The sequence below is a fragment of the Perna viridis genome, chromosome 2 (genome assembly GCF_037379345.1).
Source record: "Perna viridis isolate PV_CMFRI_1.1 ecotype Kerala chromosome 2, ASM3737934v1, whole genome shotgun sequence".
NCBI classification, from domain to species: domain Eukaryota; kingdom Metazoa; phylum Mollusca; class Bivalvia; order Mytilida; family Mytilidae; genus Perna; species Perna viridis.
This window is the reverse complement of record NC_142446.1, coordinates 63,950,604-63,977,367: the sequence shown is the minus strand read 5'-3', so window position 1 is coordinate 63,977,367 and position 26,764 is coordinate 63,950,604. Positions and strand designations below refer to the sequence as shown.

Here is a 26,764-nt window from a genome sequence, read left to right as displayed (position 1 = left end):
GATAATTTAAAAAAGCTTTATATCTGGATGATTTATTTTCCCAGGAATTATAATTTTCCTAAATTCGAGGTATTAGTCATGTCATGGAATTAAAAACAAGCGAATTATTACTAAGGTCTCACTGACCAATTCTAACGTTTGCATTACTTCACATATTAAAAAGTAGTTTTCAAAAATTCACTTGACAAAAATTTCAAGAACAAATGATTTCTTAAGGTTGCATACCATTGCAAAGCTTGGGTGAGAAGGCTTTCAAAATCATTATTCTAATGGTACGATATTTGTAGAAATTCTTCACAAAATTTACTTGAATAAATAATACTGAACATCCTCATTTTACCTTTTCTGTTTATTGACAGCATGAAGGCAATTTACTCACACATGTAATCAATATTCATACACTTTTGTAGTAAACTACAAATGTGAGTTTAAAGTACAGAATCTCAGCTTTATTTTGAATACCTTTGATCAGAATACACACAAATAATGCACTTACAATGCATAGATCTAGGTTAAGTGTGTTTTGGTGCTACATAGGAGGGTAGCCATTTGATCCGAAAGGGGTTAGCGAGAACTAAATTTGTACTACTTTAAGTAATTGTATCGTATATAGAATAAATTTTAAATAAACCAGAATCTAGATATTAAAAAAAATATATGCACTGTCGAAAACAAAATAATGGGTGAATTGTTAAACTACAGTAAATTATGATATAATAAATTTACAACTTTGACATATTTTCGTTACAGTATAAATGAATTAACAAGAATGAAACGGGCAAAAAATGAGAAAAGTGGGTACCAAGAATATACGAACAAACAGATGAAGGTAAGTTAGCCCAACCAATGTACTTCAGCTACTTACAACATAATCTATTTATCAAAAGAATATCATTGTAAAAAAAAATGCCATTTAGGACGGATTGTCCTCTACTTTTTTTTATATCGTTTTGGGTTTAAAATAGGAAAATTACTTTTCTCCTTTTTCAGTTTTTGCGTTTAATATTCATGTTTTGGTTGCAAGTTAGAATTCTATGCTATATCACGAACTTACAATAATTCTACACAAAAATCGTATACAACTGGGATTTCATTTACATGATTGGGTAAGGCTTTCTCTGAGAATATATTTTGAACCTTATAAATATTTGTTGAGTGAGGATCGTTTAAATTGCGGCAATTATAAAGGTTGCACTTTGTAATCGGAAATGATATAAGTTACTGCTGATGAGAACTGGTGAAGTTATACAAAGTTGAATTTTCAAGTCAATCATTTTATAATAATTCTACATTTCACTGTGGACAAAATATACCAATATGCAATTTTAGTCAGAAAATAAGCACAATCAATGGCGGAATCACTAAATATGTACATGTATCCAGAATCAAATATAAAGATATAAATATGTTCAAAGTTTGATTCAAGTATTTGTCTTCAATGATCAAATATATCTGGTCTTGTTTTTTCATAAATGTTTTAAAAATGATAACAACTACTAAGAAGAAATAATTAGCAACCAAAACATTCGCATGTGTGGCATGCAAAAATATGTCCTAATGACATTTGAGCCCATACTCAAACATGATAACTACTAAGAAGCAGTAATTTAACATTTGAACCCGTACCTATTTTATAGAAACGAATTATAAGTAGTACACTTAACATATACTTACAGTGATTGTTTTCATTAAAAATCGAAATAGTTCAAAATATTAATTCATAGTTTTGCTTATAGCTTGAGACTGCAGCTTACAACACAGACACAAATAGACGGAAACGTAAACGGAAGGATAGACAATACAAAGTACAGATCTATGGTTTAAATTTCTTTAAAGAGATTTAAGCTTTTGGTTATGCTAGCATAACTTAAAATAGTTTCCATATAAGGTCATCAACTATTCAAAAACGGAGCCCTAACGATATTGCAAATTGTGCTTTATGTGAGACAAAAGAGCTTTTAAACCAACCAAAAGGTAAGTTATATATTAAAGTAGCACTTCAGATAATAATTATGTAAAATGTGATTCATTATTGGAAAGCCTACGCGTTTTTTATTTTTGATATGTTGTTTAAAATATTGTAGTAAACAGAAAGTAACATGTTGCTTTTCATATATATATTTTCTAAGGAAATACAAATTGTATATAATGTACTGTAGAATTCAAAGACAAGAGAGATAACTCCGTAAATGACACTAAAATACAATAGAAACTGTTTTAAATGTAGATAATTTTCTAAGACCAGATTGATTGGAATGAGTAATTATACATATCATCATAATGACCTATAAAGTAACTAAACAACAACAATAAAAAATATGTAGTCTTTTCTTTTGGTGTATCACATATTACAGAATTAGCATGATTCTTATAAAGACTAGTATTTTACTTCTCTGTATCGATAAATGACATAAATATGTTTTATCACTAAATGCACTCAATTTAGCGTTGCTGCTTATCTATTGTTGTAGTGATAGGTATGTCCGCCCTGCCGTCCATAATTTCTTCCGTTCCAATGCCACTGACTGGACTTTATCAACTGTTTTTATATTACTATAAACACATATTCTCTTTATTTTTTTTTTATCCAAATCAATTTGGAGTTTATAATGTTCAGGCAAATTAGGAGTCGGGGTGGCAAAATTAGTAAGATTCGCTCACATTTTGTCTAGTTTAGACAAGACTTAAAGTGTAGTTATGCTCTATTTATACTTATTAAACAAATACTAAGTATGAATTAAATTAAAATGTAAACGAACTAGACATTATCTAATTATTAAATGAATGTTCTAGGACAAATTGCCGAACAATACAAAACAACCCGTCGGACGTGACAAGGAGGCGAAACATTGTGATGCTCCAATTAATTATGACGGTGGTTCATATAAGTACATAGAGTCACTGGGACAAAGTTAAACGGTATTTAAAAATGTTACGCTAATGTAAATTAACAAAATCATGAAAATGCAGTATCTGTTTTTTTCTTAATTTGATTAATACCTTATGCAAAGGGTTTACAAAAGTTATTTGTCAAGGTTCTTTTATAAGTCTATCTTATAATGGTCGTCCTACAGTTACTTTACTATTTTACATTAAATTATGTCTGAAATTCCATAAAAAAAACAATAGACGCACTGAGTACAAGAAAGCTAATTTACCACGTGAAAACTGTAACTAATAATTAAAAAGATTACATCGTCAAGAACTCATATGTATGTATTTGGTCCGTTACATTATGACTGTGACTAACTATATGTCACTTGTAAATAAGGACGTAAAAACGAAAACGTATAAAAAATAAAAGGAAACGAAATTTAAAACCACTTAAACTGTGTTATACATATAGTTTATTCTATAAATACTCTTGTCAAAGCTATGGGCTCTGTATTTTAATCAAACTATAAAAAAGAAAAACGTGAACTAATTTTGTAGATTTAGGAGTACGAAATATTGAAAAAGAAGAAAAACAGTATGTACACTTAATCGGGTGAATATGTTTAAGTAGTATCGCATAAAAATGTACACAATCGTCATAACGCATTTTAATGAGGAATATACAATTGAAATGTTTGCATGCAACTACCATTATAACATGTATAATACAATTACAGTGTTCTCGTTACTGCAATGTTTTCTTTCCCATCGGTTTGTAGGATGGAGAAACTGCATAACATTATGATCTCTTTCATTTCGAAACAATTTTAATAATGCCAAAAATATAATATATGACTCAGTGAAAATAACAAAATCTAAAGATATGGTTTTATCAATTGCATTATTACAGGTCGATATAGCTGTATATACTTTGAGTTTATGTTCTTAATTTTAATTGTACATGTATGAACAAATGCACAAATACAAACGTACACTTCCTGGGTGCATGGGGACATATCGTTGGCACATAATCAACGCAAAATGGTATAACACGTTTTGTAAAAGAACGGCCAGTTATTCGCTCTTTTTCAAGAAAAAAAAATGCAAAACAAAGTTTTACAGAGAAACAGAACACTATATTGCATTCCAAGATTGTAAACATAAAATGGTACTTAATTGATGAGAGAATACTAAAACATTATTCGTGTTTTTTTTAGTTTTACAGTCTTAGGAATATTCATTGGTGTTTTTAATGGTCTGAATTACCTTAAAGGGTATTTGTACAATTTTATCATGTTTATTAACTTTTTAATTATAGACTGATGATAACTTTTTGCATTTTTAGAATAGTTCTGTCAATAAAGTGATACGACTATGTGGTTTTATCATTGTCATGGCGTATCGTCAATAAAACTATTTATTGATGATACGATATATATTATTTGTTTTGTTTGACTTTGTATTTTATTCATGTTGATGTTAATTATTTCAGGATTATCGCAAAATTCATCTAAGATGAAAAAGGAGGTAGTGCTAAGGAAACGGACAGTTTTCGAACATAGAAAGGCTATGCATAGTGATAAGCACCGCGTACAAAATTTAATGACATCAAATAATCTGTCTAATGTACTTGGTGAGAATGTATTGTTCAATTGTTATAAACGCAGTTTGCCAAAATGACTCTCAGAATAATTTCAATGCAGCTCTTATTCTTTCCCAATTTTCATTTGCCATATTATCTGGTCCTCATTTACCTAATTCCCATGTCATCGTCAATTTTCTCATTCTTGCGTCTAATTTCTGATTTCATATTTATATTAAACATCGTAGGAAACGCAAACTTATAATGCTACGAAAACATATTATTTTCAATGCTATAGGGTTTTTGTTGCAATTATATTGATGAGAATAATGGTCCTGAAAAAAATATATAACACGAACTTATTGACTGCGATATCATACTGTGAAAAGAATAAAATAGAATAAAATTACCCAATATATAAATAAATGCGTTACAGCCTTATATACATTCTACTTGCCTTATTTGTTTAAGGAAGCCGACGTTTTGTGCGAGGCATGAGCATGGACAATTCTTCAAAAATCCGGTATTATACAATATGTATAATAGATCAGACCATTCAACAGTTCATCTTATGCCACATAGTAAAAGAACAAAGTAGAATTCAGAATTATTTGGATGTGATTATCTAGGAAAATTGCAGAATGCACCACCACAAGGAGGGGTTCCAATACTGCATAGTTGCATGTAAAAATTCATTGATATTAATGTTGGTTTTACATATGTTATAAATTATGATAGAAATTCATTTTTTAAAGAAATATCTTGCATACAAATGGACATTTTCGTGTACTGTGAAATTGTATTTTTTTCTCAAATGTTTTTGCTTAGGGAACACAAGGTTAAAAGGAATGCAATTTAAATTTATCTTGCGTTACTGTTTTAAGTAAAGAACACTGTTTGAAAGATGCGGATAATGATAAAGTAAAATAAAAAGTTGCTACAATAAAAGAGTGATTGGCATTGTGCGTTTAGCACTAGACGCGAGAAAAAAAAATAATGTTTCAGTTTTTGTCATATTTAATAAGTATTGAATCCATTTGTTTCTTCTTACATTAAAAATGCAGTTTTTGTTCGCATCATGTATAACTGTCACAAAAAGAGGTGACCTTGACGGACATTAAAAGCAACAAATAAGAACAAAAACAAGTACAAACAAAACAAAACGTCACCCCCCAAACACACACAAATACACACCTCTTTGGCGTATCTTTTCTAAACTGAGCCTGTTCTTACCTGTTGTTATCTGACCAATATGTCATCTTACAAAAGCATATATTCATCGCCAAGACTAGTGATTAAGAGTGTACATCCGTTTTATGTAAGAAAGGATCTTTTGGAACCTAGAACCTGTTTGTTAAAAAAGACCAGAAATTGAAAACATACTAAATCAACAAAAAACCAAAAGTAACCAAAATAATACATACAAAGTAACGAAAGTGAATGAGCTTGAACTCTACTAAAAACTGGGAGCATGGACTAGTTGTACCGGTAGGGTAAGCGTCTTCTGCTTTTCATGAAAACCCATCGAGCTGCTCATAAAATAGTCAAATCCGGGGTAGACAAACAAGGAAAGAAAGGAAAACTATGACATTTTGAACAAATAAGTTTTCATGGTGCAGATGAATACACAACAATGATCCACAAATTCATCTTGAACGATATAAAATTCAAAATTAGGAGAAAAGAATTGTTAACGGTTTCATACTCGACAGCTGTTGTTATTACAAAGGACTATTAGTTGAAGTATGAATTGTCAAATCTCTTATCATGGTTTCCTTACAGGCTGTCAAGTCTAAAATTTGAAACAAGAAGATACCACAAATCAACAAATTTTGGAATTAAAAATCTAACAAGTCATTGTAAAGTGACATTGATTACAAGATGATGATGTAGAATCTCTCGCATTTTGTGAGAAATGCAGACAAAAATCTTGTTCCTGTGGAAATCGATATAATTAGTAATATAAATGATGTAGTTTATGATTTTTATATTTCGACATAAACATGTAAAATCATAAGAAGTTATAACAAATATTTAAGGTCGTAATATAGAACTATAATGATGCTGTTTCTCACTGTTAAAAAGTAATATTTTCGTAGTTATATTAGTAAATGAAGTTACTTTCGACAATAAATGAAAAAAAAACAAACAAAAAACAAACAAAACAAACAAACAGAACAAACAAAACAGAAAAAAACAAACAAAACAAACCAAAAGAACAAACAAAACAAAAAACAACAAACAAACAAACAAAAAATGCAAAACAAAACAAAACACACAAAACAAAACACACAAAAACAAAACAAAACAAAAACAAAAACAATTGTTGCCTATTATTACACCGACGTAATATATTGTCTAATAGAAAAATGGCACATGTACGATCTCCTGTTAACATTATCTAGAAACCAAGGCAATGTTTGGTTACGCAAGTAAGATATCGGCTTACTGTACACCTGGTTTGTACTGACAGATTTAAGTTTGCGTTGTTGATTTATTCATTAATTTCTATGTTTATTCATGTAATTGGGATCACCTGTTTAGTTTTTTCCCTTGGTCATGTATATACTATCCCTAGTTCTGATCGTGGCTTCATTACTGTAACGTTGCTGGTCATGATACATGCTTTTTGTACCTCTGTTATTGAGCATGTTAACAGACTGATAATAAACAGCTGCAATATAACTTATGTATTACGTTTTTGGTGGGTACCTATGATAATACACAATATTTGAACTGATTTAACTATATCTTATCTGTCAGATTTTAGACTATTGTAACGTCACATTGTCACTTAAGATTTATTTTATATTAAATAATTAATAAAATAAATGTTACGATTAAAGTTTAACCATCACTGTATTCAAAAAAGATAAGAGATATCTGATTTTTTTTTAAAGTTAACTTTATTCGTGGACATGCTGAAATGCCATAAATGCACCAGCGAATAACCTAACAACTAAAAATTGTTGCAGAGGTCAACAAATTATCTTCAACAAATCTCAGTAGATTTTAAGTAATTTAAGTAAGTAAGCATTGATAAACCCCTAGCAACATCCGTTATAAAATCTACGGCAACACAACAATAACATTTCTTCAATATCAACTAAAAATTAAATAACGATGCATGGACGTAAAAATGACCAACATTTCATGAGTGCTCATTGTAGACGGCGCATGTATGCGGTGGTGTTAAATTAGTTAAAAAGACAATAAATAACCCCCTTTTATTTAAGAGAAAAGTGAAATAAAACAACAAACGAACATCCAGAATTCACACTCAAAATGAGAACCAACTCACGCTCGTTGTTATTGAAAGCTAGCAAGGAAAATAATAACGAATGACAATATCACCATTATCTGTCACTACATTCCAAGGGTACTGGATTTGCTGTAGAACGTTAAACGCTAAATTTGCATGATTTAATGATGTAGTGCACTTTAAAAAAAAGTTTAATGCATTCTTATCACAAGGTAAAATACAAAAAGTTGTCATCCCTATCAAACATTTTATTTACTATGCATCAAGAGGGTTTATATGCAGCTTAATGTCATACTGTTTAAAGTATATTAAACCATTTAAGAGACGACCAGCTTTTTTTGGAAAGCTAATACTTGTCTTATGTATGTATTTGACAATAAATCAACAAAAAGCAATTGCAATACAGTGAATATTGATATAAAGATAATTCTCCTGACAAGGAAATTTAATATGCGAATTTACGAAAATTTATACAGTGACTATGTCAAAATGACGACATCCTCACCAACATGAAATATTTCAAAATTTGAATAAAGAAATGATTTGTGTGATTATAAGTTATCCCAATGGGGATCCACCGAACGGGTTTATATTGTTGCACTAAATGCATGGTACTCCACGGTTTCATAGCTATCTTTGATAAGTATGGGCATGTCATAAATAATTACAAGATAAAATGCACATGTACACAGATACAGAACTAAATTTGATTTGATACATTTGACGACAATTGCAGGTTACATATTTGTACAGCATTAAGTCAGATAGTCACCAGTTCCTCATTTATTTATCGACCCATATCATATAAAATTATATTTTCAATTCTTCAAAGTCGTTTTTTCTTCATGCATGGTATCCAAGTCGTGTAGCTTTGCCCTGTCAATAATTTGCTTCTAGATTAGCACATCATAGGTACGCAAATATTTATAAGGAATACATGCATATATGTACTTAGAAAAATATATCATTCAGAAATCTTAATTGAGAAAGCCCTTAAAATCCTTTATGTATAAAATCACGCTCAAAAACATTCAGATGTATTACGAAATGTATTTGAAGATGTATAGGAAAATTATATTTTGTAATATTACACCTCTCTATTATCTGAATTACTTTTTGATCGAATTAGGAAAATAGTACAAATAGACAGTGATTCATAAACCTTGAAATCTTAACTCGCTGTATGTAATCGAACTGTGATTGCTGATGAAAGCATTTAATCTTACATAGTAGGTAAAATAATAAAGGGAATTTTTCCTTTACACGCTTAAGTAAAAATAAAAAAAATATGAAGAAGAGAAAGGGTATGTCGATTAATTTGTAATGAAAGAATTAACGCACACAGAGAGTTGAGTTGATAACCGAACAGAAAGAGTAGAAAATAGAACGGATATGGTCCAACGCAACAAACCTACCAGTGTATTTCATTGTTCCTTCTCTCTTATAAGGCTGACTTTAAAGCTGATCTGATCTAAAGGAAGGAACATCGCTTAGCTATATTTTGTTCTCAGTTTCATTTTTAAACATGACGTATTATCGTCAAACAAGTATAGTTTCTGGAATTTTATACGTCGCGACTACCCTAAAAAACTTGAGAAAAATGAAACTACAGACACTTTCAAATCATCCTTGACCTACACTAAGATATAGCTGGTAAAAGAAAATGGTTGACCAAACTATACGACAAAGTCGATGACTTTTCATACCGTATTGTCACTTTCATTTTGTCTATCGCAACATCCATTCAGCACCTGCATATAGAGTTTTTATATCACAATTTATACGTTTTGCCAGAGCTTGCTGTAAGTATACATACTTGTGAACCGTGCTAGACGTCTTTCAATAAGGCTTCTAAAAAAGTGTTATGTTAAAGTGTTATAAATCGTTACAGTGTATCCATCTGCACCATAAAAACTAATTTGGTCAATGTGTTATAGTTTTCTTTTTTCTCTTTCGTCTACCCCGGACATAACTTTTTATGAGCAACTTTGCAGGTGTTTATAAAAAAGCAGAGAGCGCTTACCCTACCGGTACACTAGGTCCATGCTCCCAGTTTTTTTTAGTAGAATCCGAATTGCTCATTTACTTTTATTACTTTGTATGTATTATTTTAGTTATTTTTATTCTTTGGTATTTTATGGCTGTTCTCTCTGTCTATAATTTGTCCTTGGATAACATTCCTTTGATTTCCCCTAGAATCTTGGTTCCCTTGGTCACTCTTTGTGATGGGAAGAATACGTGTAATGTTAATTATTTATCTAATCATTTTTAAACGCATGTATCTTTTTTTTCAAATCACACTTTGATAAAGTGGCGTGTTAAAAATGCCTTTTAACGAATCTCTCTTGGGTCGTCGACGATATATATCGACCAGTTGAGAGGAAACATTATTTTAAACAAGCAGATGGTGTTGAAAAGTACGATATTTTCATATAATAGTCGAATATTAAAGAGTAATCAAGGGAACCAAGGTTATAGCGGTAATCAAAAGAACGTAATCCAGTGACAAACACCAGACATAGAAAATAGACATACACAACAAAGAACATAAAGTAACTAAAATTATACATACAAAGTAAAAAAGCAATGAGTAACTCGGACTCTACTAAAACTGGGCGCACGGATAAGGTGCACAGGTAGGGTAAGCGTCCTCCACTTTTCTAGAAACACTCGCCGAGTTGCTAAAAAAGTCAAGTCCTGGGAAGGCAAACGAGGAAAGGAAAACTTTGACCCGTTGAATACACCTTGCAACCATACATTGTATTTATTTACATTTTGTTGACGTCACATGTGATTTTGTTTGCACCGCTCTATTTAATTATGCAAAATTACTTGACTTCACCAGTAAATTTTAGTTATAAGAGATTTATTAAAAAAAAATATTCTAACATGCAATAAAATAACTTTAATAATTACGATAAAGTATTGATCATTTCTTTTATATTTATGTTATTAGGGTGTAGAAGAACATGAAATAAAATAGTGGAAATATACTAGTAGGTTTTTAAACCATATACAAGTATTTTCTACATTGGACTTATGTTGGTGATATATCCATAAGCAATTCCCTTAGTGGATATTAACAGTTGGAACGGTTTGGGTTTTGCTTTAAATTTTCGTTAATTTGTCCACTTTATGTCTAATAATTGACCATCTGAGGATCATCATCTGTTACATTCACTCCTAACATTATACAACCACGCAAAAAACATATTGTTCAACTTACAATATAAACACTATGCTTTACTTTATGTTCTTTGTGATGTATTTGTGTTTTCCATGTCTGGTCTTAGTACCTGGATCACATTTTTTTTTATTACCACTATAACCTTGGTTCCTTTGGTTACTCTTTGCAAGAACTATCGTTCTTAATGTGCTTTGATTTGGTTAATTTCAGTGTGAGATGAATGTATGTTTTTGAAAGTACAAATCTAATTACAGGAAAGACTATTTTTACGTCAAAATCTTAAGACTGAAAAAACCTCGTTTATTCGATGGACATCATCATGAATAACCTGTACCATATGCAGTGTCTGAATTTTATACGAAATCGTACTAAATTTCCCCCGATTGATTTTGTTTTATTGCTCCAGGGTGATACCAGAAAATGTGCGTTTTACGTAGTTTGGCGTTGTTGGTTGTTTTGTAGTCTAAAACATTCCAAATATTGTTATTGATCGAAATGCATTTGTTTCGTTTTTTACCACTGGGATATTTCTTCAGATATAAATTAATTTCCATTCATTTAAGTGTATATTGACATTCATATTACTTTTATTTTAAAATAAATAAAAAAAAATAATGAAACTCACCGCCTAAATAAATAACCTCACGCTACTTAAACTAGAGCGTCAACATTTCGGTCATGACATTCTTGTCAACGATGGTAACTTTAAATACTAAATCGGTGTTGCCATGATTGTTCTCACTAGAATCGTAGTTACCACTTATATAGCAATAATAGTCGTAAACCTGTGACGTTCCAATAGCTATTGTTTTGTTTTGATACTTGCATTGTAAATGTACTACTTTCCTCAATCATACACATTGATAACAATAGTCTAAATCGGAGTATTTGTTTGGAATTAAACAAATCTTCATTTAGTTCCTTAAATAGTTAATAATAAATACAACTTTCCAAAAGGGTAAAGCAAGTTTTTCCATGGACTACATATTTTTTACTGCAAGTTTTATGAGTTATTAAATACTTAAACAATTAAACCAAGTGTTTTGTAAATAACCTCGGTATGATTCAAATTCACATTTCACAGCAAATTAAACAGTTCATCAGTCAAGAACCAGGAAGTAAATAAAGACAAGTAAAATGACCTAGAAATTGATAAATAATTAAAAAAAAAGAAAATACAAGCAATACATAGACAGCAATAAAGATTTACTGGAATCGTGCAATAAAATTCTGGATATTCGAAACAGAACAAGGTCGTACAACTATAGTTCACTGTATGGTGTTGAATTTGATTAATTGATTTATACTTTGAAACTTTTTTTCTATTTGATCTTACATCATAGGTGTTGTATAACTTGCATTTGCTGAATCACCTTATATATATATATAATGTATTCCACGCAGGACTCTTGTGATAAGAACAGGAAAACCCGAACTTTAACAAACCGTCTCTTTAAAAGCTTATGTGAGTTACGTACTTGAATTGATTTTCATCTGATTGTTCACCTTGCAACCTATACAAGAACTCAATGAACAATTGTAAAGCACCAGGACATCACGTGTATTTCCAGTTTATTTTTTTTACTTCTTAAAAGACATTTCAGACGACCATTCAGCTTGTCATAAAAAAGGTCTAATAATGGTAAGTGAAATAATGCTCTTTGAAAAATGGTTTTAAAAAATAAAGATTGTTAAATTGAAACATGCAAAATATTACTACTACTACTACTAATAATAATAATGATAAAATGATGAACATAATGATAATGATAATGATATTGAAATAATGATAATGATATTGAAATAATAATAATAATAATAATAATAATAATAATAATAATAATAATAATAATAATAACAAAATTAAAAAAGCAGACAGCAGGCACATGATAGAAAAAATATATGCCATATAAATATCGGTGACAAGTCATTTTACATTTTTCGACTACAACGACACATTGGTCTTTCATTTAATTAAAACAGAGAGTGATTTTGTAAAGGCGTCTTATTTAAACGACGAAATGATAACCATTTATATTTGCGTCGATAAAGTAATACAAGAACAAGCATAGTTTCAACAACCCTTTCAAAGTCGTTTGCAGTTCAATATGTTACCAAATGTAAAATATGAAGCAGTTATTTCTTTAATTAGAGCTTGTACAGTTCTTATAGTAAAAAATCAAAGAACTCAATTTTAATTCAGAGTGTCTTCTTTTCATGTTACAATCTTTAACTTCACAGGAGGCTTGCAAATTTTTTTGTAAGCAAAACATGATTTTCTAGTTTATGTTATTGTCTTGTTCATGACCTTCAAAACTATGTCACTTCATTTTGCCATTGCTAAAATTTATACAATATCAATTTTCCTTGAATATCATTTAATAGAGTTGTAATCCCTCGTTAGATGTATTGTTTAAATAGACCATTAAATTTGATTGAAATACCACGGTTTCTACTCCATTCTATTGATTTATTCGATTTATTGATAAAATATTTTTGAAAGTAGTTCAGTTACTTAACAAATAAGCAATGGTTATGTAATAAGTATTTTGACAGGATTAAGACAACCGTGTAAATAATCACCAGTGTGTTTGATATTCGCAACGTCCGTACTACATTATCGTAATAAAGTTTATATATATATTTTCAATTTCATGTCTGAAATCTAAGGTATATCAATCTATTTAAGAAAAATTACAATATAAGTAAAGAAATTAAAAAAAACTTGTACGCTTTAAAACACCGGACATTGTATTTTATAAATGAAACCAGTGGTTGTTTGGAAAAGACAGATTATTATACTAATACATGGCATTATTATTTTAAAAAACCCGTTTTTCCGTCCGGTTATTAGGTTTTATACAATCGTTTGTTTAACAATTTAAAAGCAACATATATTTTATAAATTTGAAACCATTTATTTCTATATCATTAAAAATTTCTGTGTTATCATGTTATCAATTCACTTTATAGTACTCGAGAGTAATAGTAACATTTGCACGTTTGAAAAAAACTTAGTTTTTTATAATCCAAAACAGCTTTTTGAAGGCAACATACTAGCATCAGTTGTATTTATATATTCAGTGTTTGTTATTCATTTTGACTCTATATTAAGTTGCTTGCACCAATTTCTTTTACAGAAACCTCCAATTCAGAAACATAGTAATCTTTAGGGCTCAGATCAAGGAAGAAAAATATGCACTCCAAGTGAATGGTTACAGCAGACATACCTGGGATTGCGAGTAAATACTAAATACTTATAAATGCTACACACTTCTCATTCTGAATGAAGTTTCTCAACAATTTATATAAAACTTATATAGAAATCCATAGCAATGGTTAAATCAATCTTTAACTTTGTCATGCTCAATATATAGTAGTTGCAACACATGAAAGTTGTTGGGTTTCAATAAAAAAAAATATGGCAAAAATTAGGCATTTCGAAACTATAAAGAAAAGAACTGAAAAAAAAAACGAAATATGAGTTCAATGTACCTATTTCTCTTACCTATTGATAAAAGGTTGTACACAATTTTTCATATATGAGAAAGTTAAAAAATGCATTAGCAGTTTTTACTTATGCAGAAGGTTCTTTTGTTTAAAGGTTTTACCACAGAAAAAATACAAATAAGTACTTAATATTTAAAAATTTACAATTCAGATTAGATGGGTTTTTCCTACAGAAAATTGCAATTTGATATATTTGAAATTGTTAACATATGTTACATTTTGTATTCATATATATTTTTTGAGGATGAATCCCAAGCAATTGTTGAACAAAATAATTCAGCATTTGAGGTGGAAGATGGCATTTTACTGTGCAATCAACGTGCTTCCATGCACAGCGACGACTATGCCTCGATTGAATCTCCAAGAGTCAGTTCAAATATAGTATGTATTTGGTTGGTCAAAGTTGATTGTGCATTTTTGTTATAAATAAGTAGTAAATGACACGACTAACTAAGTAAAGAGTAATCAAGGGAACAACAATTCTAGTGAAAATCAGAAGAATGTAATCCAGGGACAAAAATCAGACATGGAAAACAGACAAACACAAGAAGGAACATAATAACTAAAATAATACATACAAAGTAATAAAAGTAAATGAGAAACTGGACTCCACTAAAAACTGGTAGCATACACAGGTGCACCGGTAGGCTAAGCATCCACTGTTTTTTTTAAATACCTGCATTAGGTAAGTCAGGAAAGTAAGGTCAGTAATGTAGCCGGTGCTTGTAGTAGTTCACTTAGAGCGGAGAATATTAAGCTTGTTATTTGTCTCATATTGTTCTATTTATGAAAGACACAAACAGTCACGTTTATTTTATTTATGTTTGAAGACAAAAATACAGCTGATAGCATCCATTGTTTGGGTGGGGTTATTTATGAGTTCTTTTCTGTTTGTTTTTGTTAGTAGGTAATCGTAATGATAGAGATAAAAATTGAAATTAAGACAATATTGTTTTTTAAGGAGCAAAACACAGACTACTTACACCCGTATTACACGACATCTGAATTTGACGAAGAATATGCATTGGTTACAAAGTCCATAAGAAATGATAACGAGTCATGTAATCTCGCAGCACCAGCTCCACATGTAAGTTTCGTGTTTTACATAATACCTGTACACTAAAACGCATTTGTGACCTTCAATTGGTCATTTCCCCGTAAAACTAATAACAGCGTATTAGGTACATAAAAAATATTGATATATATATTCAATATGTATTTTTAATGGATTGTTGTGTTTCAAAGTAAGTAACAAACATACAAAATGTATTAGGCACAGATGTCTTGTATGGATTAAAAATAAACAAAAAATAAAATACATAGCCCTTTAACACCCCAAAATATATCAGTTAGGCAAGAAGCAATCTATGAGTAAGTTAATGATTGTATATTATATCCAATTTAAATATAAATTCTTGCACATTTATATTGAGAATTAGGGGTGACAGAGACAACCTTGGGGTATTTCTTGTATGTTCATTGAGGGATGGTGAGAGGGTTGAATTGTGGATGACTTGGAATTTGGTGTTTTTGTAGAACCTTGGATAATCTTTACTATTTGATAGGGATCCCACAGTGTCTTAGTACCTTCCAAAGTACATTTCTGTTAACTATGCTAAGGCCTTCTTGAAGTCCACGAAGTTTATGTAGAGGGCTGGTCTCCTTTCTATTTAATCCTCGATGATGACCCGTAACGTGGCAATTTGGTCAATACATGATCGACCGCATCGGAATCTGGAGAGTAGTTGAAGTCCTTTCCAGTTTTTGCCAGTTGCTCAGGTGGACCTCCTTTGGAAGCTTAATAATGTAACTTAACCTCCACTCCTCAGGGATTTCCACTGTTTTTTCAGATTGTTTTCAAACAGCTCATGATAGGTGCTGCTGAGCCCCATGCCAGTTCAAATGTCAAAAAGAATAGATGAAATATTGCTGCTCAGGCGTTAAACTCCAACAATCAATCAATTAATCCTTTAACCAATCGAAATGTTGGTTTTTCCGGGTTAATCTTTAAGACCTCAGGTGCTAATTTGATTAAGTCCTAGGGCTTTTCAAGTCCTTATACGTAGGGATTTTATGATTTTAACATTCGTGGTTGGGCCTTCTCCAGGAGGTAGATCAGGAGCATCTGATATATCTTCTCCATTTAAAAGTGGTCGATCTAGTTCTGTTATAACATTTCCATCGTTGTATTTTGCTAGTTTTGATTAGTTGGTATTTCTATATGTCAAATGCCGTTTGATGTAGTACACAGCGTTTGTGTCATTTCTGCCCATTGCATTATTTGCTGATGAAGCGAGCTCGTTGATGTAGGTACTTTTATCCTGTCTGGTCCTTTCTCTTTACTTCTTTCCAATGCTTAAATGTTCATTCTCAACCATTTTTTGCAATCTTGTCTTGACCTTCAACAGACCTACGCTTCTTAATTGTCGCGATTGTATTGTCTGATAAACAAGACTTGTATTTCTTCTTTGAGAATCCAAGTTCTATTTGGCATGTGGTGTTTTACTCTTTCCCATTGTTTGCCCTGAATATAGTATGAGCGCTCCAGATAACTCCATCTAACTACGTTCCAAAATATCAAGGTTATATTGCTCCATTTCTATTGCAGTATGGGGAGCTTTTCCGGTTGCCTATAATGTCTCCTCGCGCCAACTTGCAATCATTAAGACAGTCTTAAGGGAGAACGTTTCATCGGCGGTTGAAAAAATTACAAATTTAATTCGTTCATTTACTGAACATGCTTGTATACATGCTTGTCATGCCATAAGTACATAGGAAATTTGTTGTCATTTAGAAACTGTAAACGTTCTGAGCTGTCTTGTACATAAGCTCCTTGATTTTTGAATATAGGTAGCAAAAATTATTCAAGAAGTTTTTGCAATTTCTACAATAAGAAATAATCGGACGGCACAGTATTCTTATCTTTTCTCTATTGGAGATAAAATCTAAATTGGTTATGTTTAGTGGTAGTTCGTGTTCTTTTAATAGTTTATCATACTGGATTCATATAAAACAAGTCTCTGGATATTGATATTCATTTAGTAACTCATTATAACATTTTTCGACTATAAACCGTGAAATGTTAATATTAAAGACATTTGTTACATACTTCTTCATACATAATTTAACATGTTGAATGACAGTTTATGGTGCATTCATTATATGTGCATGAGATTCATTTCCTCTCCTTTCCTTTTACTTTTTTTTCTTTTTTTCTACCTAAATTGTGAAATAGGTATTTTGTTCTCAAAAATATTCAAGCGCCCCTCCCCCTAAATTTACAAATGGTCGGTGCATACAGCCGTATGACTCATCCTCTGAACTGAACCACCAGCGAGAAAACACAAAAAAGACGTTTGCAGCTCATTTCACATTACATCTTCGCTTGAGTTAACTTAACGTTTGATTGTATAACATTTTGTTCCATAAATTTCTCTTTACTGATTGAATACCTTCCGATACAAATGTAAATAAAACGTTTTTTGAGATTGTATCTGATCCGGATGCTGTCAATATTTTATAATCCCAGTGTGCAAGTAATAAAAGGTGATTAAAAACATGTGTACATTACTTCATTTGGAAGCATAAAATGGACCACTAGGTAAGTATCTGAAATATAGGAAATATTTCATTTATCATATTTTCTTACAATAACAATGAATTCAAGTGTATTTGTCGCATCTTGATTCCGTTCGTGTTAAACCATAACTTGACCTAGACTTAGAAATCGATGGTAAAGAAAAACTATTGACCAAACTTAATACAAACGTGATGACATTTCATTCAAAATTGTCAACTTTCCTTTCATCTGTGGCAACATCCCTTCAGCACCTGCGTATGGAGTGTTCATATCACAACTCATACGTTATGTGAGAGCTTGCAGAAACTTTTCGTATCGCACTAGAACTCTAAAAAATAGGTTTCTGAAACAAGTTTATGTTGCTACAAGATTGAAGTCATCACTACAGAAGTTCTATGGTCGTCATCATGAACTCGTGGATCGTTATGGTGTATCCATCTGCACCATGAAAACTGATTTATTCAACGGGTCATAGTTTTCCTTTCCTCGTTTGTCTACCCCGGACTTATTATGAGCAACTCTGTGGGTCTTTCTAGAAAAGCAGAGGATACTTACCCTACCGGTGCACCTGATCCATGCTCCCGGTTTTTAGTGGAGTCCGAGTTGCTCATTTGCTTTTGTAACTTGGTATGTATGATTTTAGTTACTTTATGTTCCCTGTTGTGTATGTCTGTTTTCCATGTCTGGTCTTTGTCCCTGGATTGCATTCTGTTGATTAACGCTACAACCTTGGTTCCCTCGATCACTCTTCCAAAGATTTTAGTACTATTATATTTTACTTGAAAACAAGTGTTGTTTGGTGAATTTTTCTACGTGTTTTTTTTGTCATTTCAGGAGAAAAACTTTGGCTATGCTCAAATATATGGTTCAACGCCTCAGAGGGACGAAGGAAATACTAAAGTTAAAATGCCACTCGGAAATGTAAACTTTTTTTCCGGAATTTAAATTAAATAACAATAGTAAATAATTTTGATATTTCATTGAGCTGTTGCAAAATGCGTTTTAATTACAGTATGCTTACTGCAGCTTATTTTATAAGCATTTTGAAGTCGTATTCCCTTGCTTTAAAGCCTAGAACGAGTATAACATTGGGAGTTTATGATTTATTGTTCTGCTTTTAGCAATTAACACAATGCAATTAACCATAGAGTACCAAACAGAAAATGAAGTCTAGCAACGTAAGTTTAAATTTTCCTGTTCCAAATACACCTGATCGACCTCTGTTATTTACAGGGCAACAACAAATTACATGGCTCATTATTCAGAACATGGCAAGACAACTATGCAGCCCCAAAACCAATTAGAGATCACAGTAGTACAAACACCGCATCACCAAGAGATTCAAGATGCAGCAGTCAATATGTATGAGTTTATTGTGTACATTTTTAAAGAATATTTATCACAATTCTTTTAAACCAATTACATATTTTGTTTGAAATGGTTTTATCAATTATGTTTCAACTTTAAATAAATAAAGTAAAATGTGCATGCGTTAGTATAATTCATTTTTGTAGGTCAGTAAGTTAAACTATAAAGTTTTCGAGTTCAATTATTACGCAAAAAATATTTGGAATTTGCACCAGAAAGGAGCAAATAAATTACACTAAACGTTTATTAGTTTATATAACATTTTTTGTATATCATGAAACTTGCAGCCTTTTTTATTTAATAATGTTACATTGCAGACCCGTAGGTTCAGTGTCTCAGCAATTAATACACCGAAATGTTTAGTTTTGATAAGTCAAAAATGTTTCAATTGAAGAAAAATAACCAACCAGATATATCAATGAAAAAAAAATTGATGAGCACACGCGTTTCGTCGCGACTACGTACATCAGAACATCAAGTTATTCTATACATTTATCATTACACTTACCTGTTTATTCGTTTAGAATAGGAAAAAAATGAAATCTTGTTATTTCACTTTGTTTCTAATTTAAATAACGCCTTGTTTTTACTTTTTTCATTGTTGTACAGACATCATTCGGTTGAAAAATTCATACCTTCAACGGATTTTTATTATTTTCCTGTTCAAATATTTTCTATTATCAAAGACTGGCATATTGTTTTAAACTATTTCACATTATACTTGTAGGATTCCATCAATACAGACTTTTTGGAACAACACAACATTCAGAATAGGATAGAGGTAATTTTATGCAAAATTTCCTGTTTATGCTTTAATTTAAACTTCGACAGTCATCAAACGTTAAGCAGAATCTTAAGATTGTATTAATTTTAGTGTTTAAGTAGCAGAATGTATATAAACTAGACATAAGTTGATACATGCATGCCAAAATCACTTTTATCTCAGTAATGGTTACAAACCACAAAAGCGGCCAAACTTGGTTATATCATTTTAGCATTTTTTAGATAAAAATATATAGATTGTTTATAAAATTGCACTTTGAGAGAGTGTAGTTTTTTCAAACAAAACATGCATTATTTGTTCGTTAGGTTTTTCAACATCATGAATCACAATGTCTTAAGTCAGTGTCTGAACTTTATATTAACTGGTTTTTAAATCGATCATAAGCGATATACAGGAGCGATTTAAGGATGTAGAAATTATGACAGAAAAGACTTTTAATTTTCAGTAGGTTTTATTTTTGTAATTTTTATCTATTAAAAAAACCTAAAAAAAATAAGTATTTCATATAAACTTCTCGAAAAAAAAAACAGTGAAAGGAATATTAAAAGTAAATTATAAAAAGAAACGTGGGGGTCACTGGGCTAAAATCATAATGATATGAATGTATAAAACCAGAGAAGTACAAAAAACTGACAAAAGAGACTGCACAAGGGCGGCAGACATCATTTCCGGTATTTTATTTTATCTTTACATATTGTCTTCCAGGATCCACAAAGCCACGGTAGACAAATATGTACGGCTTCTATTCCACCAAAATTTCTTCAGGTGAGTATGAAAAGCTTAGAATTAATTTAACGATAAGATTTCGCAAAGAAAAAAACCAAAAAACAATATCAGTCGTTTTACAGTCTATACAAATGAAAAGGGTATAAATAATCGGCACAGTTTGTAATAAAACATGCCTCTCTTGATAATTTATATCATCACAGGAACAATAGAAACAATGTTTAAATACATTTAATTTTGAGCTATATCCTGCCATATCATAAAATGAAACTTAGTGATATAAAATGGTTTAATAAAAGAATTATTTAAGTCTACACATTGATATTTTTATTTGTAGCAGTATGATCAAGCGTTGGATCTGAAGAAAAGGGTCTGTTGTATTGAATATTATGTAATAAGTATTTTGCTATTGCTTTAAAATATGATTGTACAAATGTATTTGTATCTAACGACAAAAATGTTTTGAATAATAATATGTATAGGGCAAAGAAGGTTGTCCTTTAATATGACAATTATGAAACTACACAAAAACACGCAACTGGGAGAACATTTGACTGCATGAAATAAACCTCTAATAGAGATCGAAGACTGAAAAATTCCAAAAAGACAAATTTCATATTGGGTAAGACCAATATTTTTTCAGCTTATATTTTAATAATACTCTTCTGCAGTTTGTGTATGTATGATATTATGTCTCCGACTATTGATGCTATAGTATTTTTTTTATAATAAATGAAGGCTCGATTGTTTTTTAGAATAACCGTCCAAGAAAGATTATAGCAGTTTCGATTGGGTTATTAGTGTTTGTTGCAATAGCTTCTGGCATTGCATATGCCGCTAGTATGGACCATAATGGTATGACCAAATAAACGATAGTCAAATTATAAATGCTTAAATCTTAGGGTACACTATAGCAGCTACTGCGTATTAAATAGTAACATGCCCTTTTTAAAATAAAAAAGAACTTCTCAAGGAATAAAAAACAGCTGTCAAAATATTTTGGTGCTCTCAAAAGAATGATTAGGTTTATTAAGTGTAACCATTTAAAGTTAAGGAAATTGACTCGCATTTGTGGCGAAAATCACAACCCCCACAATATTTGTATTCGAAAAAAATGTATTAGGGACCAAAGAAAGTGAGCGTTTTTATAACATTAGAGAAGTGGAAAATTTAAGGACAAAACAACTACAAAGTTCCTTAGTGACGAGAAATAACTGGTTGTGTAGATCACCATAATGTGCTCGTTTCCAAAATAGAATACTTTTTGCAAAAAAATGGAAAATACGTAGACGTCTATTTTTTTCATGTCAATTGCTTTTGATCAAATGTTATACACTACAGTTGATTGAAGTTTTCACAACATTTCACAGAAAACAATTATTTTATTACAGACTGTGTGAAGTCAGCCTCATATCTTGACATACACTTAAAAATCGATGGTAAAGGAAAACTATTGACCAAAAGTTACGACAAATGTGCTGAATTTTCATTCAGAATTGTCAATTTTTCTATCATTTGTGGCAACATCCCTTCAGCACATCCTTAAGGAGTGTTCATATCATAACGCATACGTTATGCAAGAGCTTGCCGAATCTATGCAGACTTTTTGTATCGCGCTAGAATTCTAACAAATAGGCTTCTGGAACAGGGTTATTTTGCTACAAGATTGAAGTCATTACTAAAAAAGTTTTATGGTCGTCATCATGAATCAATCGAAGCCAAGAAAACTTATTTATTCAACGGGTCATAGTTTTCCTTTCCCGTTTGTCTACCCAGGACTTTAATTTTTATGAGCAAATCGGCGGTTGTTTCTAGAAAAGAAGAAGACGCTTACTTTACCGGTGCACCTAGGACATGCTTCAAGTTTTTAGTTGAGTCCGAGTTGCTCATTTGCTTTTGTTACGTTGTATGTATGGTTGTTTTACTTCATTTTCTTTGTTTTGTATGCCTGTTTTCCAAGTCTTTGACCATGGATTACATTATTTTGATTACTGCTAAAATCATGGTTCCCTTTATTATTCTTTGCGTAATTATTCAGTGAATGAATACAAACAAATTAAGGCCTGGAACTTATTTAATATTGAATTGAAAATTATTGCTGTATTAAGTCGTCATACGATTTATATCTAAGATGCAGACACCAGACCCCACAAAGCGAACACTGTAGAAGAATTCGTAGAATGTAAGTAAATATGTAATCAGTTCATTTAATAGGTTTTACATTGCACTAATTGTTCAACAAAAAATGTGACCGTCTGTGCAACGGAAAATACTATTTAAAATTGATATATGATATAAGAAAAAATATTTTAATTGAACAAGAATGTAACTCTCATTTCATATTTTTTTTCTCAGATATCGTTAAGGATTATTATTAATGCTTGATCAAGTGATCTGATTGTACCAACTGTACGAAGCTTGAGGTTTCGCTTCAAACGCCGAGAAGTGAAACATGAGCAAGCTCACATTGATCCAACATTGATTTTACAGTTAATTGCATTGACTACTGCATTTACTATTAAACGATGCCTGTTATAAGGGAGTAAAACATTTATATCATACTAATATAAATAGAATCGATACACAGGATTTCACTAACTCAACTAACACGAAAACAAAGCAAAACAAGAGGTAAAAAGCATTTACAAATTCATGTTGTAGATTGTGCAGAGGATGGCAACGTTGGCAATATAGGACAAAAAGTGTGTTATGCACCTAACAAATCATGTCTACACGTCTTAGATAATAGAGATGTAAAATATGTTATCATAACACAAGTTACATCAACACACTACCAATACACAAGAACAGAAAGTCACAACATAACTATTCCTATAGAAAAATTCAATACTGTCTTTGATGAATGGGTTATTGACTACAACATATCAAGAACTGAACAGCCGATAAGGATAGAGAGAAGGAATGTAAAATGTCGTCATATTGGAGACTACCATTTGACAGTTGAATTCGCGGATAATGGTACTACGACATGCACATTTAACATACGGAGTTCATGTACGTGTATTTGATAAGATATTTCATTGAAATTTAAGGGACTAAAAACTGAAGTATCGATAATTTCAACCAGTACGTTGTAATTATAAAGTGTTTGTTCTGAATTTTATTCTTTAAACCAGTCAAATGTTTTAGCACTTCTCTGTTAAACAATCAGGCAAAATATAAGTAAAGTGTGGAAAATGAGGAAAATAACGCAACGATTTCATAGCACTATCCGAGTCTTTATATCTCATTACCTCAAAGAATATACGACAAAATGTTTACGAAGTTTGCCTTTTTAAGATATTGATAGATCAAATTTAGTTGAAATGTAATATATAAAAGTGGTGGTATAATTTTCCAGCACTTTTTTCCGATATAAACGGTCAAAGATATCTATGTCATATATATACTTTTGAATAGCTTTGTTCCAGTTGTTTTATATGTATGAAATATATTTGAGGCATAAATGTCCAAATAGAGAAAAATGATGTGTCACCCATGGCCTGATTATTTAAAAGATTCTGTTTATTTTTTTTTCAGATTTTTTTTTCTTTTGATAACACATGAAAAAATCCATAACGAAAGAATTAAAATATTTCTAAATGGTTGTTGTATATACAGACAACTCTTGCATAGTGAGAATTAATTTAAGTGATATCTTTTGGGTGTTTCCTTTAATATATTGTAATGCATTTTTTTTTTATTTTGATAGCCCCTCAGTTAGATTTGAAATATAATAGAACAGATGAAGGCTTCCTTATATTTACATGTAATGCGAGTGACATGTGTATAGATGCACAACTAACCCTTTTCATTACTGATGGGGATTCAACGAAACCCTTACTTTCTGAGGACGGGCACGAATCGTGCAATTCTGCAACTAAAATGAAAACAATCAATTTAACTGCGTCAACAGACGTATATGTCAACAATATATCTTGCAAACCTCTTACCCTTGATGAACATCTCACGGAAAACTTAACAAAGACTTTGCTTGTGTGTTGAGATCCAAGTAAGTATCATATTTTGAAGAGTTTGACATAAATATCTGTAAATTTATACATGTATATACACGTGTTACAGCATCATTTCAGTTAATTTATGTTCTTTGTTGTGTTTGTCTGCTTTCTATATCTGGTCTTTGTCCCTGAATTACATTTCTTTTATATCCGCTAGAATCTTGGTTGCATTGATTACTTCTCCAACTCTCATAGGCAAACTTTAAATCATATTAAGTGTATTTCATTTAATGAGGTATAATGTTATTGTATTTTCTGCGTTTTTGAAATGAAATTTCTTTGCAAAATGGAAACAAGTTTTCTAGCTGACATAAAAAAAAACACACTTTGATATAAATGATTGAACGGATGACGTTCTACTTGATTTGGTAAAACTTGCAACATTCGAAAGGGATAATTAAGGGAACCAATGTTGTAGGTGAAATCAAAAGAATGTAATCAAAGGACAAAGACCAGACATGGAAAACAGACAAACACATCAAAGTACATAAAATGACCAAAATAATACATACAAATTAAAAAAATTGCAACTCGGAATCCACAGGGAACATGGACCATGTGCATCGGTAGAGTTAGTCCCCTGCTTTTCTAGAATCACCCGACGAGTAAAGAAAACTTGAAAATCAGGTCAAGGTTTTAGTAAATGATGGTGTTTACATATATATATTATTTTTAAAATTCAAAAGAGTTTATGATTTGTCATTTTATGGAGAAAAAAAAAACAACTCTTAGGATATAATTTAGTTTCCTTTCTTTTTATATGCATTGCATACTAATATAAGTATTTTAAAAAAATATTCTAAAATAACAATGAACCGAACCATCTTCTAAACTACTGTATAATGGCACTATATCTTGGAAGAACTGTTCTCTGTTTTTAAACAACACAAACAAATGTCTGGTACTTGAAATTTTACGAACAAATCGATGTTTCTATATAAGCAGAGAACGGTTACCTCATCGATGCATCATGTCTATGTACCCAGTATAAATGGGCCCGGGCTGCTTATTTACTTTTGTTTCTATGCGATTTATGTTTTGTTATTTTATGTTGTTTTTTGTGTGTGTCTATTTGTTCATTGTAATCCTTTGGTCATTTTCTTTTTGTTACCGTTCGAATTTTGCTTTCTTTGATTTCTGTATCGTCAAATAAGTTAACATCTAATCCTTCTTTTTGTTTACTACTGAGTAAAATACGATATCTTGTGTCCTTTTTTCATCCTTACAGTCCTATTGCCTATGTTTGTTGCTATTTTATTTATTAAAAATGTTATATATATATAAACGTCTCGGAATGTGACAACTTTATTCGCTACAATGCTCCATCGGATCAAGGGGATACAGGGAAGTTAATGTAAAGGAACTGGAAGGGCTGAAAAATTCCCAAGGATGTTAAAACTGTCAAATTTCCAAAGCAAATTTTTGTTCGTTCCATCCGCGGGACTCGAACTCGTACCGCTGTGACCTCTGTGGCAACACCGCCTGCACAAAATCCAGTGCCCTAGTCCACTCGGTCAGATAGGCTATTAAAACATAGCTTTCGCTGGTCGGGTCATTCCTCATCGTTGGATTAATCTAGGGTTTAACTAAGTACACTGTGTATGGTAGTACGGGGCAGCTCATTTAGATGTCATTATGTAGGATAGAGGATCAAATTAATGATGCATGTCACAAAAAATCAAATTTATACATACAAAAGTGATGACTCTATTCGCTACATTGTAACATCAGATCAAATTGATACATTATCTTCCATTGGATCCGATAGAGCAGTATAAACTTCGAAAGTTTTAGTTATTTCATTTTATAGTTGATGATGAGATAATTTTAGTCATAGCAAATATTTCTAGATTTTCATAGAAAGGTTTAATG

The 26,764-nt window shown here is 31.0% G+C and overlaps 1 protein-coding gene and 1 long non-coding RNA gene across 3 annotated transcripts; both read left to right on the top strand.

Moving 5' to 3' along the window:
- Positions 1-3,373: 3,373 nt before the first annotated feature.
- LOC148626444 (uncharacterized) lies at positions 3,374-5,435 on the top strand. The gene is made up of 3 exons (XR_015920210.1): positions 3,374-3,469; positions 4,367-4,507; positions 4,928-5,435. It is a non-coding gene; the product is annotated as an uncharacterized LOC148626444 (long non-coding RNA).
- An 8,600-nt stretch (positions 5,436-14,035) lies between these two features.
- On the top strand, positions 14,036-24,879 carry LOC148626443 (uncharacterized). 2 transcript variants are annotated; one of them, XM_088570454.1, is made up of 12 exons: positions 14,036-14,147; positions 14,659-14,796; positions 15,377-15,502; positions 18,830-18,916; positions 19,229-19,357; positions 20,091-20,144; positions 20,853-20,912; positions 21,214-21,243; positions 21,629-21,728; positions 23,005-23,055; positions 23,535-23,888; positions 24,586-24,879. In XM_088570454.1, the coding sequence occupies exons 2-12, from the start codon at positions 14,743-14,745 to the stop codon at positions 24,876-24,878; spliced, it is 1,338 nt and encodes a 445-aa protein (XP_088426580.1). In that variant the 5' UTR covers positions 14,036-14,147; positions 14,659-14,742; the 3' UTR covers position 24,879. The 2 variants fall into 2 exon arrangements, with proteins under 2 accessions (XP_088426580.1, XP_088426579.1); XM_088570453.1 differs by having other exon boundaries at positions 21,211-21,243.
- The last annotated feature ends 1,885 nt before the right edge of the window (positions 24,880-26,764 follow it).